This window comes from Anabas testudineus, chromosome 2, assembly GCF_900324465.2.
Source record: "Anabas testudineus chromosome 2, fAnaTes1.2, whole genome shotgun sequence".
Classification (NCBI taxonomy): Eukaryota; Metazoa; Chordata; class Actinopteri; order Anabantiformes; family Anabantidae; genus Anabas; species Anabas testudineus.
In genome coordinates, this window is record NC_046611.1 from 19477716 (window position 1) to 19493902 (window position 16187).

At 41.3% G+C, this 16187-nt stretch overlaps 1 protein-coding gene across 1 annotated transcript in view; it reads left to right on the top strand.

Annotated features, from left to right (window-relative positions):
- The window catches only part of gpr158a (G protein-coupled receptor 158a), a 52233-nt gene that overhangs the window by 22435 nt on the left and 13611 nt on the right, over window positions 1-16187 (top strand). Inside the window, exons 3-5 of the mRNA XM_026364325.1 lie at window positions 3203-3305; window positions 5371-5597; window positions 7104-7172. Coding sequence (XP_026220110.1) covers window positions 3203-3305; window positions 5371-5597; window positions 7104-7172 — 399 coding nt within the window. The remainder of the gene's footprint in view (window positions 1-3202; window positions 3306-5370; window positions 5598-7103; window positions 7173-16187) is intronic.

The window sequence follows — 16187 nt, forward strand, 5'->3', positions numbered from 1 at the left end:
GCATGTCAGCGTGTGTTTGATTGACAGCTGTTGGATGTAATGGCAACAAGCTGTTGGATACATACTGGACAAACTCTGGGTACATGTGACTGTTATAAATAACAAATGTAGCAGATCATATACACTTATACCCATAATATACTGTTTTCTTTACAGTATAACTAGAACGTTTTAGATGTTGAATGTTTATTTATATAAATATAAATAATACATATACATTATAAATAAATATAATTATATTTATTTATACAGTGATGATGTAGATAATGACATATTTTTAAGTTAATTACACCGATCATTCTTACATTATTGAATAATCTCTTGATTATTTTCTTGGTTGATTAATTGTTTAGTTCATAACATACAAAATCTGTACCATCACAATTTAAGTAGTACATGGCGATCCCTTCAGATATCATCTTTCATCTGTCCAACAGTCTCAAAACCTATTATAGTAAAATGGGAATCTGTATGGCTCCAACTCATGCCATAGCATAGCACTGGCATTATGTAATATGATTTGAGGGGTTGTTTTGTCAGCCAGGAACTCAAAGGACTTTAAAAGTCCTGCTCTGATGTGTCTGACAGCACGTGTTAACAAATAATGACAATCCCAGCCTGGAACAGAGATCAGAGTCATCAATCAATCAGTTACAGTGTAATACAGTATAATCTCACAGTCCACCTGATATTCGTCCCTAGTGTGGAGACCTTCACAGACCTGATCCTAAAGCTTCATTTTATGGCCTATTGATATGAGTCTGGCTCCTGGACGCACCGCTGCCACTGAGATCATATGTAATGTGATGGCAGGTATTGTAGCTGGGAGCAAGGCTGCGCCCGTCTGGACTGCTTCCCTGTTCAACATACACCACATCTGAGCCCCCGCATCAATCACCGCAGCAGGCAGGAGTGGGGTGGACTGCCAGGGCTATTCATGGCACACCCTGTCACACACATGAAAAATATGCATACTCACACACCTGTCTCTGGCTCTTTCTGCTGGTGTCTCTGCAAGGTAGGCATATTAACAGTGGCAGGCAGTCGCTGCAGCGTGCTCCACCTGTCCTGAGGAGACAGCTGTTGGAGAATCACAGATGAAGTCAGTTACCTGAATCACGTTGCACGACAATACTCATTTAAAGCCTACTGGGTTTTCATGCAGTAATACACAACTCAGGCTAAGTCAAAACGAAAGCCTTCAACAGACCATCTGCCCAGTGGATTCATCCAATTTGCTCAAATAAAATGTGCACTTTTATGTACACAGTCGGCATGTGTTGAACTAAAACTAACATCTAATCTAAACTGTTTCCTAAGCAGTCAATCAGCACGTTTGTATTGTATGTTTTTGGATTTGACATTCATTACTAACTCAGTTGGTTAATGAATGTGATGTGCACTGTTACCTGTTAATTAAATTTAATTTAATTAAATGAGCCATTTATAACTATAAACTTTATAAAAAAGCCTAGTCTTAACTGTAGAGAGGGTGTCCGTCTCCAGAACCTGAACTGGGACCTGGTTCCTGGCTCTGCCTCCCGTTTTCCATCTGGAAACTCTAGGAACCACAAGTTGACCTGCAGTCTGAGAACCGAGTTCTGCTGGGAAAACATGGAACTACGAGGTCTCTATTGTTACTGTTGTGTGTTGTGTAGTTCTATTAGTTGCTGTTTATTAGTTGTTATTGTGTTGAAGGAAAATGTCGTGGGCGGGAACATGCTGTTCATGAGGGACGGGTTGAGCTGGGGCCAACCTGTGTGCACGTGTGCTGACACAAGTGGTTGTCTTGTTTATCAGTAATAGAGTTGGTCACTCCGGCGCTCGTCACAATATATTTTGGTTTTATTATATATTTGTTGTATAAGTTTATATTGTAATAATAAAATGTAATGTTTTCTCCATACCAAGTCTCTTCTTCTTTAAGTACTAGAAGACATTTCTTTTCCACTTTTTTTATGCAATTTACAACAATATGAAATCAGTTTGCAGTACATCTTCCCTTCAAAAGGTTGTAAGTCACTTGTAATGTCAGACTCTAACATTAGTTTTTCTGTTTCTCCTAATTAAAGTGTTAATTTCTAAATTGAGGAATTTGATGAGTCACATGTACCTTACTTTGTAGCAGTAACTCAACTGGATCAATGTCCAGAGAAGTCACTTTATCAGTACAGTACATGTACAAACCTGTGCTGCTTGGTTTGCATGGTGCGGCTGTGGTTTGTTGAACAGTAATCTGGTAACAATATTGGCATTTTTAACCCTGTTAGCTCTCTCTGGTTTCTCACTGTCAGACTGAAGAGTGCATTCTGGCCTCACCAAAGATGTTGAGAGAGGAAAGAGAGAGAGGGTCACAAATAGCAGCCTCTTAAGACGGGCACAGTCCAGTCTGCCGCGAGGTGCATCGCAGTGACTGGAGCTTCATTTAGACTCTGGCCTCGCCTCCAGCTCTCGCAGTCAGGTCACAAACACTTCATACTGTGTCAAGTGTCTGCTGAAGTACCGATGCTATTCTGGGCTCCTTGTTGTTCCTTGGGACTCAAAAGTCATTATCATCTCTGCTTAGAACATGTTCACATTGTGTGAAAATAAAACTGTTATGTAGTTTGAGAAACAGGAGTGATAGAGAGAGAGAAAAAACAGAGGTTTGTGTCAATGACCCACATGTGTTCACACAGTGGAGAAGATTGAATCTCATTCCCATGTGAAATAGAATTCATGGTTCTCCTCTAATCATGCAAATAAATCTGTTCTTAATTTAGATATTAATTATATCATGTAATTTGGCAAACAGCACACAAAGTCTGCCAACGATGCCCGCTGACATCCCCTGTGTTTTTCCCAGCAGCCCTCAGTCTGTTTCCTATCAGACTTTCAATCAAATAGCTTCGCTAATTTAATATTGAGCGGCGAGAAGGCACAGTTAGAATCTCGCAACTTAAAATAATTGTTCCTGCCATAAGACATTTGATCCCACATTCTGTTCACCGATATTAAGCTGCAGGCTGTGCTTTTTGGTTTCGCATAGACACGTTTTAATTGCTTTTATGTTGGTGTTTATTATTTTTTCCTTTGCAGTCTGGTATATTACAGGTTGATTTGCATAAACTGCTCACTACGATACTGTTGAGTTTGAATCAAAGAAATGCAAGTTCAAAGTGTCTTTTCAGTGCGGTTGATGTTTATGTTTCCTTCTCTTCAGTGTTTGCCAATTCACGGTCACGGATTTGTCTTGGACAAGTACAAGTGCCATTGCAAGAAAGGATTCTACCACCCCAACAGAGTAGCTGTCAATGGCTTTACAGGTAAGTTACGACACGTCAATCATTGGTTTCAGTGATAACATGTCATTTCTTTATTGCTGGGTCTTAAAAGGGTGAAGAATTAGCAGTTTTGGTGCCTGCTGCTTACTCACATCAACATGAATATGTAGTCATTTAGTCTTTGACTCAGCTTCACAGTTTTTTATTTATCATATATTACCTCATGTATTACAGGTACATTGTACATCATCCTCATTTTATCACGTGTTACTGCCCTCCATGAAAATCGAAGTAACCCCACGACTAATCGGGTTTGAGATGGGAAGTATCTTTTTAATGGTAGTTACTTTTCCTAGTTTATTCTCTCTGCTGAGTCAATTAAAAAAGGCTTTTGCAGACACAGAACCCCAGTGGTTTCCACCTGCCCTCCACAATTTCATTTCAGTCCACCTCCTGTCTCAGTCAAACCTTGCACAGTATGTTCCTCTCTCTCTCTGCCCCTTTTCTCGCCCATTTCTCTTCCTCCCTTCCTCGTTTTTTTGGTCTTTTGCACTTATTTTTTTCATACTAAAACATAAACCCCACACGCACAGAAAATCAAAAAGCTCCACAGTTTCTTTCTCACACAGCTGAATATCTTTGCTGTCTGCCTGCTTCTGCTTTTTGCTTTGCTGAGAGTGCACACACAACTTCCATGTTCACGTGTGCAACTCTGTCTGAAAGCTCAGTGTTTGTGTGTCTGTGTGTGTTCTCGAGAACACAATAATAGAGAGGAGAGCCAAGCCTGTTAGTGAGGCGTAGTGCTGCAGTCTGGCCCACCTTGGGGCCAATAACAAGCCTGTTAATCCACAAGGGGACATCCTTGACACTCCTTTGCAGAGAAAGTCAGTGCAACACACTTTCCTTTGTCTCCAAGTGATCATCCGCTGTGGGTCTTGTATATAAATACGAGAGAGACGTTACTGTAGCCAAGCCTCTGCCAGTCTGTCAGTCAATTGTTGGAGCAACAAACCACTGAGAATGAGCTAAAGGATGTGACTCATTGCTACGGAGATAAGTAGTCCTTTTGAAGGGATCAATGATGTGCAGAGTCATAGCTTTGAAAAATAGGCCAGTTTCTTTTTAAAGACAAAATCCCTGCAAATCTCTGAGACAATAGCTTTTTCCAATAAAGCCTCTATAAAAGCTCTATATAAGTCCACCATCCGTTATCTATCCAACCATATGGGCATCTCTCGGGGGATTTCTAAACAAACCAATAACCAGTCCACTAGCTCCTTGTTGTCCCATAGATTTTTTTACCTTACTTTACCCTGGGAGGGATTGTTTTTTCTGACCACCTAGGGGAGTCTTAGCATTTAGCTTCACATTTCATACACATTTTCTTGTTGATGCTGTCCAGTGCGACCAAACGTTTAGCAGCAGAGCGGATCATTTTGAAGCCGTCGGTGGTTATTTCATACCTCAGTGGCAATTTTTGAATGCTTCGCCCCTTTCCAGCTTTGGCATAGATTTTTTGGCATTAGACAATACGCCCTAAACCATATACAGGACAAGACTCGCCGTCCTTGTGCTTGTTGGGATAAAATAACTAAGTGCTGGCATGTCTCTGCGTACTCTTTACAGACATCATCCTTGTATGATATGCCAGTGACTGAACAAGGTGCAGCATTGTTGGCTTTTCATGTTCACACATATAGATCTGTCTCCCTTGTGTTGACACAAAGTCGATATCCTCGTAAGGCCAAAGAGGGATAACCATATCCTTTTCTAGAAGCTTCAGTCTGTCATAGTGGCACTTCATATCCTTTATCTTACAGACACAGAAAGATGAGTTCTCTGTATTTGCATTTTGTTTTTCAATGCTGTGACTTTGTTGGTGAAGATGTGCAGATGATTTTTTAAGCTTCATCTGCTTTCTTTTGGTAACAACTTCCACTTTTAGCTTTTTAACCATCATCCTTCCTAAACCCACTGCTCTTCTACTTTTATTGGTTTTCGTCTTTCCCTGTTAATTGCAGCTTTACCTCTCATTAGCCTGAGATTTCTTGTCTTGAATATTTGGAATTGACACCTTATATCAGTTCCATATTCTTGTGTTTGAAAGGACTGGGGAGAATGGGAAAAGCTGCAGACAGCGGTCCCAATGCAGATGAGGGGTCCTCCAGCGACTGCCTGCCGTGCCAGCAGGGCTGTGCCTACTGTAAGGACGACACCCCCTGTGTGGCACAGGAGGACAGCGCTCTACGCATGGCTGTGCTCTCCTTCCAGTGCCTCTGCATGCTGATCGTCTTTGTTAGCATGGTGCTTATCTACCATTTTCGCAGGAATAAGGTAGGTTCTGCATTGATTTGTCATAAAATGTGATCTAATCTTCATCAAAGTCAAGAGTATTAACAAATATAATGTTACTAAATAATAACACAAAACAATTCTGATCTTTCATGTCTTTATGGACAACTATAACAACCTCATAATGCTAGTGGAATAAATATGTGACCCCTCAGAATACAACCACCAACCATACAACTGGTTGGAAAAATGAAAGTTGCTGATAGTAGTTATCTATTTATTGGCTTCACATAATAACGCCACAGTCGCTTTCTGTCAATCAACTGGCTTAATGAAAGGCTTTGTCTTAAGCATTAAACAACTGAGGATTAGCCTGAAGATTTTTTATGTTCCTGACAGGAGAACATCTCACTCCTGTATCTCCCACACACCTGAGGCCTCTGACAAGATATCAGCCAGAATCAAACAAAAGATTGCTGCTACAAACAAAAGCACATGCATATAAATATGCATAAATATACAACTTAAAGAGCTTAGCTTCATGGCTCCTCACAGATTTTCTCACACTTACTTAGGAGTTGGGTTGCAGATTTATGTTTTTAATATTATTAATGAAAGCTGGCCTACACATGGGAGCTGTTGTTGTATGGACCAGTATTTGGTGTTGTCTTTTGTATGTATTTTTAAATGGGTGGCACAGCTGTCTCCTGTGCTCCTTGAAAGCCCCCTCAAGCATCATGTCAATTAGAGGATGATATGTTGTTAAATATCTTTTACTAGGGTTCAAAGGAAGTGCCTGAAATTGTGAACCTTTCTATTAAAAGTACTTGAGGCGGGAGCTTTCACTACACTTTGTTCTCTGTCAAGCAACAACAAAAACAAGCTCCATTCCCCCTTTTAAAATCTGCATGGGCTATTTTGATATTCAGTCATACAGTCAGACAGTTTTCTGTGATATGAAGAGCATTTTTATAAATTTTACCCTTTGAAACTGAACCATCATTTCTTTCAGATTAGTGGTTTCAGAGGGTCAGATTTTAAATGAGGCAGTAAACGCTGCTCTAGTCAATTTAATCTTTATTTAATCATTCACTAATCAATTATGCTTTTGGCCGCAGTCTTACTGTAGTGTTTTAGTGTATTTCAGGTCATTGTTTTGGTTTTAGGGCATGCAGCTGCGCTGTTTTCATTCCATCACATAGATATCATCAGTGTTCAGTTTCCAGCTACTACACGATGCATTTTCTGTCCGTCAATAACCAAGCAGAGAGACTTTAGAAAGTAGAAAGCAACAAATCAGACAAAAATATCCTGCAATGGAACCAAATATTTTTTTCGGGAGATGGTGGAGACCAAAGCAGAGCTAAAAAAGACAGTGGCAATTGTCAGGTTGCCAGGAATGAACACTAATGTTGCTCCATAACTGCTGATTGTTTAAAGAACTTTAGAAAGTGTACGACTGTTGCACTACCTTTAAGTGCAAGTGGCACATCATCAAATCAGTGATTAATTAGGCATGTGCTGTTTGCCGTGTCTTGTTTTTGGCAGAGTATCAGAGCATCAGGTCTTGTCCTGCTGGAGGCCATCCTGTGCGGGGCTCTTCTTCTCTACTTTCCGGTAAGCCTGACACTAAGTACACATGCTTATTGTACCTATTTCATTTGACGTGTTTGCATGTGTTTTCATTTTCATGCCACGTTCTTTTAATCTGAAAACAAAAATCTTATCCTTGACTGAAGGCTGGCATTCACTTTGACCTTCAGTTGACGCTGTCGCTCACTCATGTAAAACATCGGAGCTCAGATCAAACTTTCATATCTGCAGCAGTGGCACAGAGCAGGATTGTTTGCGTTGTCAGATGGTACAAATCTCATATAAATCATACTGTTTGGAGGTCTTTTTGTTTTTCTTTTTTGTTTCTTTGATAAGGGTTAGAAAAGGGTTTTCACAGCCAAGGTGTGCATGTGATAAAACGGGACTGGCAGAGAAAAAACATCCCATGGCTTATTGGTGGCACCTGCCAACTGTAACCAGAGTTGGCCATTGAAGCCCAGCAGCCTGTCAACATTACCATCTGTTGACCAGGCTCTCACGCTGCTTCACGTAGACTGCAGTGTGACAAACTTTCCACACGAGCAGTCTTTTAAAGTTTTACACGGTCATGGCATCCTACAGGAACCTTGTAAAGCGGCTGGTAAAACATCTATAACTGGTGACTGTCTGACGCAGCAAACAATTATCATTATCAAGAAAAACGATTCACACTTAAGTCAGTGTTTTGTGATGGTTTCCTTCAACTCCCCCGTTTGCTACAGTAGTAATGAATAAATGTCTCTTAGTCCAAGAAAAGGGCAACTATTAACTGATATTCTCCACTTTAGGGAAAGAATAGAGAGTGTAATAGAGCTGAAACATTTGGAGACTACTAAACATTTAAGCCTAGCTTTATAACTCATCAATTCAGTGAAAATCAATCGGTGTAATTCTGCATAGGTTGCAAACACAGACATTGTGACCAGGCTCTGTCTAACACCCACATATCACTGATTTACAGACTTCCACCATGATGCCTTCCTCTTGGGTGCTTGGGGCAATGGCTAATTGCAATTTAGTTGCAATCATGTGGAGCTCTATGTTTAGCGAAGCAATGCAGTGTAAATGTAATTAAAGCCAACTGATTTAGAGCTGGCTAATCAATGCAAATTACTGCAACAAGGAAAGTGATAATATTTGAAATGTACAGAGTGAAAGCAAGCCGGGAACATTAGGAGAGTGAATGAAGGAATAGCAGATGATATTTCTTTATCCATCTAGTGTAGTGGTGGCAGCAGCAGACGCTAAAAATAGATTGCTTGTAGAAAGGTTGCACAAAGAGAACTTGACTTTGTAGATTACTTTTATAAATCCTGCCTTGTTCGGAGATTACGGTTTCAGTGCTCTGAGTGTTAGATTATTCTGTACTGCTACGCTGAAATGATCACTGTGAACATGACTGATCTCATTTTAATAAAATATCTCAGCCCCAGTCATGTGAGAATAGCAAGTTTCTGCACGGCTCCGTGCAGCATACTTGATTGATCTGCACGCTGATGCATTTCCATGTCTCCTTTGAGAATCCCACACGGGCTGCGGCTGTGAGGGTGAGACGCATCACTCCCAATCTAAATATAGAGTCAGATATATTCTGCCGCCGATGCTGCTTCTATTTTAAATAATTCCACTGTTATTAAGCAGCGGGAGATACGGCTCATCCCGCTCCCATGGCATCCTGCTTTATGGCGTAATGCAATTTTTTTTTCTTTACTCTTTTTTTTTTTTTTTCTCTCCTGAATGTGTCACATGCAATAACTTCAGCCCCCCTGCTACGAAAAGAAAGGGGAGGAGGGAAGAATAGGGAATGCTGCAGGAGAGAGGCGAAATTATGGCGGTGCCAGAGCTGGCTATTTCTGTCTGGTTGTGGAGATGAGAGAGAGAGAGAGAGAGAGCGGACGCCTGTTTGTGATTCACAATGTGATCCTTGGATTAGCTTGCCAGCCCTGCGTTTGTCTCTTTGCAGCTTGTTATTGACGCTTCTGGGGAGGCTTACATTGGAGTAAAGTGACAGAGTGTGGATTGCTATTGCTATATGTTTCTTTTGTGTGTGTGTGTGTGTGTGTGTGTTTTAATTTTGCCAACCCATCAGAAGTGGTTGCACTGAGATGCCACCCGGCCTCTACTTTTCACAACACAGTTAAACATGACTTTATTTGCTGTAACAGTATTTTTAGACTCCTACTGTCCACACTGTACAGTAGCTTATTTGTCATGCTACAGCTTGCAAAAAAAAAAAAAAAAAAAAGATAAGGAACAAGTCCACTCTGGCTTTTATTTTACCTCACAGTTGAAAAAGAAAAACCACAACCCTGATCAATACGTTTCTCCTTTCTTTGACATTTTGAAAAACCTACTTACAGCAGACAGCCATTAACAACTGGGCTACTTGACTACAAGTAAACACACCACATGAGGCTTAACTTTCCCTCTCTGCTTCCCAATCCACCTGCGTGTACACCAATCTGCCCCAGGGACAATACTAGTTATCACATTTTTCCCTGCATGCTCTCCCCTGTGAGACACATCACGCTTCCTGCTCTGCTGCTTATGCATCATAAATCTTTGCACAACAAAAGCGGTAATCTGCGGGTTACTATTTTTAATTTTGGTAGAACCTTTTGTGCTAAGAATTTCAGTGCTGCGATTGTTAATTTAAATGTCTCTCTTCAAATTTCTTGTCATGGATTCTCGTCTGTTTGCTTGTTCAGTTGTGTCTCCTGTTGCTACCAGTCACATCTTATTATCATCTCATAGATAGAGCCATGATAATAAGGAGACATAGAAACAGTCTCTTGTCCCTTTTTGAGTTTTGGCTGTGCCTGCTTGTTTCACAAGAGGGAGACCAAAATGGATCCTTATATACTGTTGCTTTGTTTTTGGCACATTTTGGATGTTCCTGTTAATGCAAAGCCTGTTTTGTTAGAGACAAGTATCTTTAAGGGAGTGTCAAGAAAACTGTTGTAGTTTTCATACCAGTGGTCTCCTGGGTGCTGCTCCACCGTCCCTCATTTGTCGTCTTTCCACTTGTCTAATCTCAGCATTTTCCTGGTGCCAAGCAAGGCCAGTGTGCCACTTCGGCCTAACTTGGGGCTTTGCTGTGCGTTGCAGGCAGGCAGGCAGGGCTTCACAGCACATCAGGGAGCTAATGAGAAACGGTATGGCCAGGGATAAAGCACCCTGACCTGACAGGCAGTGAAACACAGTCTGCCAGCCTTTCTCTCTCTTGTTCTGCTCTGCCTTCCATCCGCGCTCTCCTGACACTTTCAGTCTGACTTAGGTAGATCTAGAAGCTTGCCATGTGCATTTCCAGCAATCCCTTCACACTCTGATTCCTCTTTCCCTTCAGCGTAGTGCTGGAGAGACTCCCAAAACATATGATCGCTGAGTTAAAGTTGCAGTACTAAAACAGACAGTGAGCAGAGACACTCAAACTATAGGATATATTATAAAATGTAAGATAGCATCACTGCATGTGGGCAGGCTATTCCCTCTCTGATATGTCCCTTTGTGACACGGCAAGATGGGAATATCTATCTGGATCTAACTGGTGATGAGAAGGGAAGGAAAGTGGGAGGAGAGCGCTAGCCAGCTCTGGTCTTGACTGTGCAGAGGCTGAGCTGGATGTAATTTACACTCGGCCCACCTCAGGGAGCAGTGGGAGGAGAAGGAACCATTGCCTCCCTCCAGAAAACTGTCCTTCCCATGTGGCAGTGAGTGTCGGCTTTCATATAAAAATGTATCCATTGCTATTACCCCACCTCTCCTGTGCATCCCACCTCCAATCGGAGCTCGATTCCACTCCTTAATTCTGAAGGTGTTGTGCAAATGAAGAAAAAAAAAAAAAAAAAAAAGAAGAAACAGGGAATGAGCAGGAGATGATGACCAGAAAAAGCAAAGCATGGGCGAATCGGAATGGCTGTCACTATATCATGTCAAAACATTAAAAGTAGCGCGAGAGCTTTGTTGTGACAGAATGATTCCCGAGGCTGCACCATCCCATTCTCTACTCAGATGGAGAAAGACACACTAAATGGCTGAAAGTCATTTCTCTTCCCGTTAGCTGGTAGCAGTCTCGAAAGAAACTGTGACAACCAAAGGTATCTCTTCTTTTGATTGGTACCAGTCAATGTTTTCAGCACTTTTTAAAATTTAAAATCTGATGTGGTTACACTGCATCATCGACAGATGACTAATATATGATGTTTTCTTTTGCTAGTTTCATTTCAGTAAGTGCTCCATTAGAGCTTGCTCTCAAACACACCACAGCTGCCAACCCTGGTAACAATTCAGCATTCAAACCATAATTAAAAATTCTCACTAAGACTAACGGAGACACAATTGAAAGGCATTCAAATCGTTTGGGCTGCATTAGCTTAACGTTCTTGAAGTTCAGACCTTGTGTATTTATAGATATTATGTTTCTGAGAGGTCTGACTGTCACAAATCACCAGTCTGCATTCGCCCTTCAGTCAGCAGATCTGTTTTGGCAGAAAATCTTGTTTCTGATTTAAGGCACAAAACAGGAAGAAGAAAGGTTTGCAAATGCAGATGCAATAAATCCTGAAACACCCGTCGTTTTAGCTCAACACCTCAGAATTATGGGAAGGTATAGAAAATAATTTTTTATTTTTATTTAGTAAAACCCTTGAAGAGAACAACTGGCTTCACAAAGGTTTAGAAGGCTAAATATAGCACTTTGATCAATAAAGAGTTTATGAATCTTTATTAAGTGATAATATAAGATACCCTGATGCTTCTGACCAGCAAAAACAGGAGCGAAGGTAAGAAGAATATCCCAGGAAGAATATCCCAGGGTTAAAAAACTGAAGTGTACACATCAAGATTACAGATACAGAAGATACTTGATTTTCACATTGTCACAGTAGAACTGATCACACCATACACTACAGTCCCTGGCAATGTCTACTGAGTGCTGTAAACTCATTTCATGGCATTGAGGGAGACGTCTGACATCCCATGTGTTCGATACTATGTGCGACACTGACCTTCACAGGAAAGGTGATCAATACCTGAAGCCCTCTGCAGTGACCCCCCCCCCCTTTCTGCTCTTGCACATTTGCATTTTTATTGTCTACACATTACAAGTTAATTACCCACCGCTGCCTTTTGGTGCTGTTCTGCTCACCACGTTGTTCTAATAAAAGAGTCCATGACTTTCTGTTTTTAAATGTTTGTTGAATATCCCCTGTTCGCCCCACAGCGAGAGCTAATTATCTAAAGCGGTCTGGTCTAACTAAGAAAACAAATGCTCTGTGGTGCATCCAGCTGAGCGTCATATTTTGGCTGTGGGTGTGTTACTTTGCTCACATGACGCTTTTGGGGACAAAGTGCCAGAGTTTGTGTTTTCATGACATTAAAATCAGGCACAAACACTGGGTTTTTAATAATGGGAATAATATTGGCTTTTGGCCGTTACTCCATTTAGGGTCATATTGAGGTTAAACTCACATCCATTCCTTCAGTATCTCAACTGAAGGAAGCAGCAGCGAAGAACCAGAACCACGCTTCAAGTCACTTTGTAGCAATAAGAAGCAACTTTATTATAACAGGAAAAATTATCTAAAAACAAAAGCAGGAACAAAGCGTCGGTGAACACAGAGGTATCCAGCTTCAGGATGTCTCCCTGGAAAGCTGCTGCTCACACCACAGCTGGCTGCCTTGCGTCAAAATCACATGAACAGGGACACTACGCTAGCGGTGTGACCAGCCCACTGAACCCGCGTGTCGAGCCAGCTGGTGGGTGCTGAAATGAGAGATGATTAGCAATGAAAGATAACTGCAAATTAAGTGGCTGAGTGTGTGTGAGTGAGTATGTGGGTGAGCTTGTGAATCTTGTCGTGTTTGTCTGTTCTTTCGAGACGCCCATCACTCATTCACTTTACCAGTACCTTGATCGTCGAGGTTAAATATGTATTATAATACACACATGAAAAGATAAATCGATGGAGCATGCATGTTAATTATGTAGACCTGCAGGGAGTTAGGGCAATACCGTGTTATTCTGAGTCTTTGAATTGAATGAGTGGGATTCAGATATACAGTATGTTAGCTTATGCTCTGTCTCACACCCTCTTTCTAGACCTCACATCTACATGGAGAACAAAGCTTCTTTCAAGAACCGTCTGTTCCTCTCTCTTTCTGTTTGGTGTACAGTCTGTTACAATAGCTGGTGGCACTTTGATGCCATTGTCCCAAAACATAACGCTGATCACGCACATGCTTAGTCACCGTCCTACAGGTCAGCCTTCATTAGAGCATTAACGAAGCCCTTCATGTGTTCTAACATCAGCTGTCAGGTTGATATCTGTGTGCTATTCTTAAGAAAATGGCAACTCAAAAAAACTCGACTAATGCCTGATGTAATTTATAGGCTGGAGATAGACGAGTAAAACAGCTTAATTCAAGTGTATGGTCACGGGGGAGTTTGTTATTTTGTCCACTATTTAAGTCTGGACTAAATATATAGCAGAATACTACACCACGAAAGGAGGGAGGATGTTACTGGCCGCTGGTTCCAGCTACATATTTATCAGCCAGATAAACACATGAGAGTGACTTCCATCCCAACAGACAAAAAAATAATTTCTTTTAATATTTTGAATGACTTAGCAGCTGCAGAACACATTTTCCAACAAGTCCTCCAAAGTAAAAGACCAATAATCTAACTTGAGCCTACCATCACATACTGTACCACATTAGAAGACTTTGTTTTCAAGAGCGAATGCAGAACCAGGTTGTGTTAAATCAGGTGTCCGGGGAGCCTGGAGACCGGGCTGTCAGACGAACATCATCAGCAGGGGGGACATCCAGCATCAGATGCGTCCACCTGTCGGCATGAGACCAAAATAAAAACGCCGGTTATTTCCTAAAAAGCAGTTATAAAATCTGGGCTACTGGGAGAACTGGAAGACAGTGTAAAGTACTTCACTGAAATTGTGAAACTTCTCTACAGCTTCCTCCCACGGTTCCTGAAACCCTGGAATAAAAAACACATTTCAAATGCTGGCTGCTAGATGTTGGCAACGCTCACTCAGCATGTCCAGAAGCCTGTACTCATGCTGTAAATGAGACGAGACAAGCAGGCGGGTCAGGCTGAAGAGTAGTAAGTGTGCTGATAATTGTCTCCTCGATATTGATGTCCATTAGATACTGTAGGTATACAGCACCCTGATCCTCTCAGCTCCTTCTCGTACACTCACACACTCACACACTCACACACACGTACTTGGATGCACATAAACAGACACACTTGAGAATAACACCTGATCCCTTTCCCACAGCACTGAATCCAAGCTTCCCAGCACTTAGCATTGATTATTAATGCAAGGTTTCAAAAGAGGCGAGGGGCAGAAACTGACCTTAGTCTTTATGTATACTGGCATTAAGAGAAACTTGTCGTAGGGTCAAGGCCAGGCTCTTCCCAGAAACCCTCCCGATGGAAAGTACAGTGTTAGAACAAATGGCTTATATAATGAATTTTGCCTCAGCGTTATACGGTCTGTCCAACCGAGGACAATGACTGTGCCTGTTTCTGCAATAAAATATGAGTATTGACATTAGTCTGAGCAGCAGTGAGAACACTGAGATGGGAATTTACCTGTATCAGATGAACTGGGGACAACAGACAGTGCAGAGGGAACACAATGAAATATCATACGGTACTTTGTGGACCTCAGTGCAATATTTGGAGATATTTGCAGTATCCATATATTTTTTATAATGAACACGTCACAGTGTGACAGTTTGGGGCTCTCAGATGTTCCTAATCGAGTCAGACATCAGTGGAAGCCTGGCACACATGGGTAAGCTACATCACGCAATTCACTGGTGATTTGTATGACGTAAAAAACAACCAACCCAATACTTTATGTTGCTACAGTGGATACTGTAAGAAAATCAATAAATGATGTTCAGAAACATTTTGCATTGGAGTATTTTACTACTGGTAAAACTCATATGAATTCATAAAAACATCCCTATCTAGTTTTCCAAATGTTACTTATTGTAGAATAAAGAATACCCCACCTCTACTTGTATGTTGGCTAATGTGAAAATGGAACAACAATAACTATATATACTGTATGTTTAACTGTACTGTTTAAAGCACAATATACTACAGACTAAAGCTTTTCCTTTGTGGTTTTGGCCAGTGAAAGTGATCAGAAGGCAAGATCGCACCATTAAAGGAAACTCAAAGTGCTAAATGTGTTAAAAACTTTTTATGTCAACTCATTTGGAGCTGGGCCTCGGGAGGGAGCAGCGCTGCGGATTACACTGCCTTAAACTGAGAGGTGATAGAAATCCAGCTGCTATTTTGTAGTTTATCTAAAAAGAAGTCACACGCTGCATTTTCCCTGGTTGCATTTTTAATCCTCTTCCTGTGCCCTCTGCTGTCCCTGTGGATCCAAACATGCGTCAGCAAGTTGCTCAGCGCCTGCCCAACCTGCTATCTCTTTATCGGCTCTTGTGCCTCCTCTGTATTTTGTTAAAAAGAAAGTAATGTACTAAAGAGCATTCACGCATTGTTCTTGTGAAAATTCTTCATAATATAAGGAAAAGGTGAGTTTTGGTGTTGAGGAAGGATCTATAATGTAGTTTCACACCTTGCATGCATTTATGATGAGCGCTCATCTGTTCATATTTTGCTCTGCACCGCGTCCCCTTTTGCAAAACTAAGTCAGTTGAAGTTTTCTGCGTTTGGTCGGCCAGCTTCTGAGCAGATGAGGATGTGGGCCACCCCTTTTCCCACAGGGTCCACGTGTCCCTTAACTAACTCAAACCTAGCGAGCAAAAATATCCACATGCCTGCGTCTTCGCTGCTGCCTGAGGGAACGTAATAATGCCTCAGCTAATCCGATTAACATTAACAATCCCACAGGGGAAATCGCTGCACATCTGCAGCAGACAGATAATTACAAACCTCAGATGTTTCTTTCTTTCTTGTGTTTGTTTTTTTTTTACTACATCTTTGGAAGACCATCAGTTTTTTGTTTCTAAGACTTGGATGGGCATCACTTC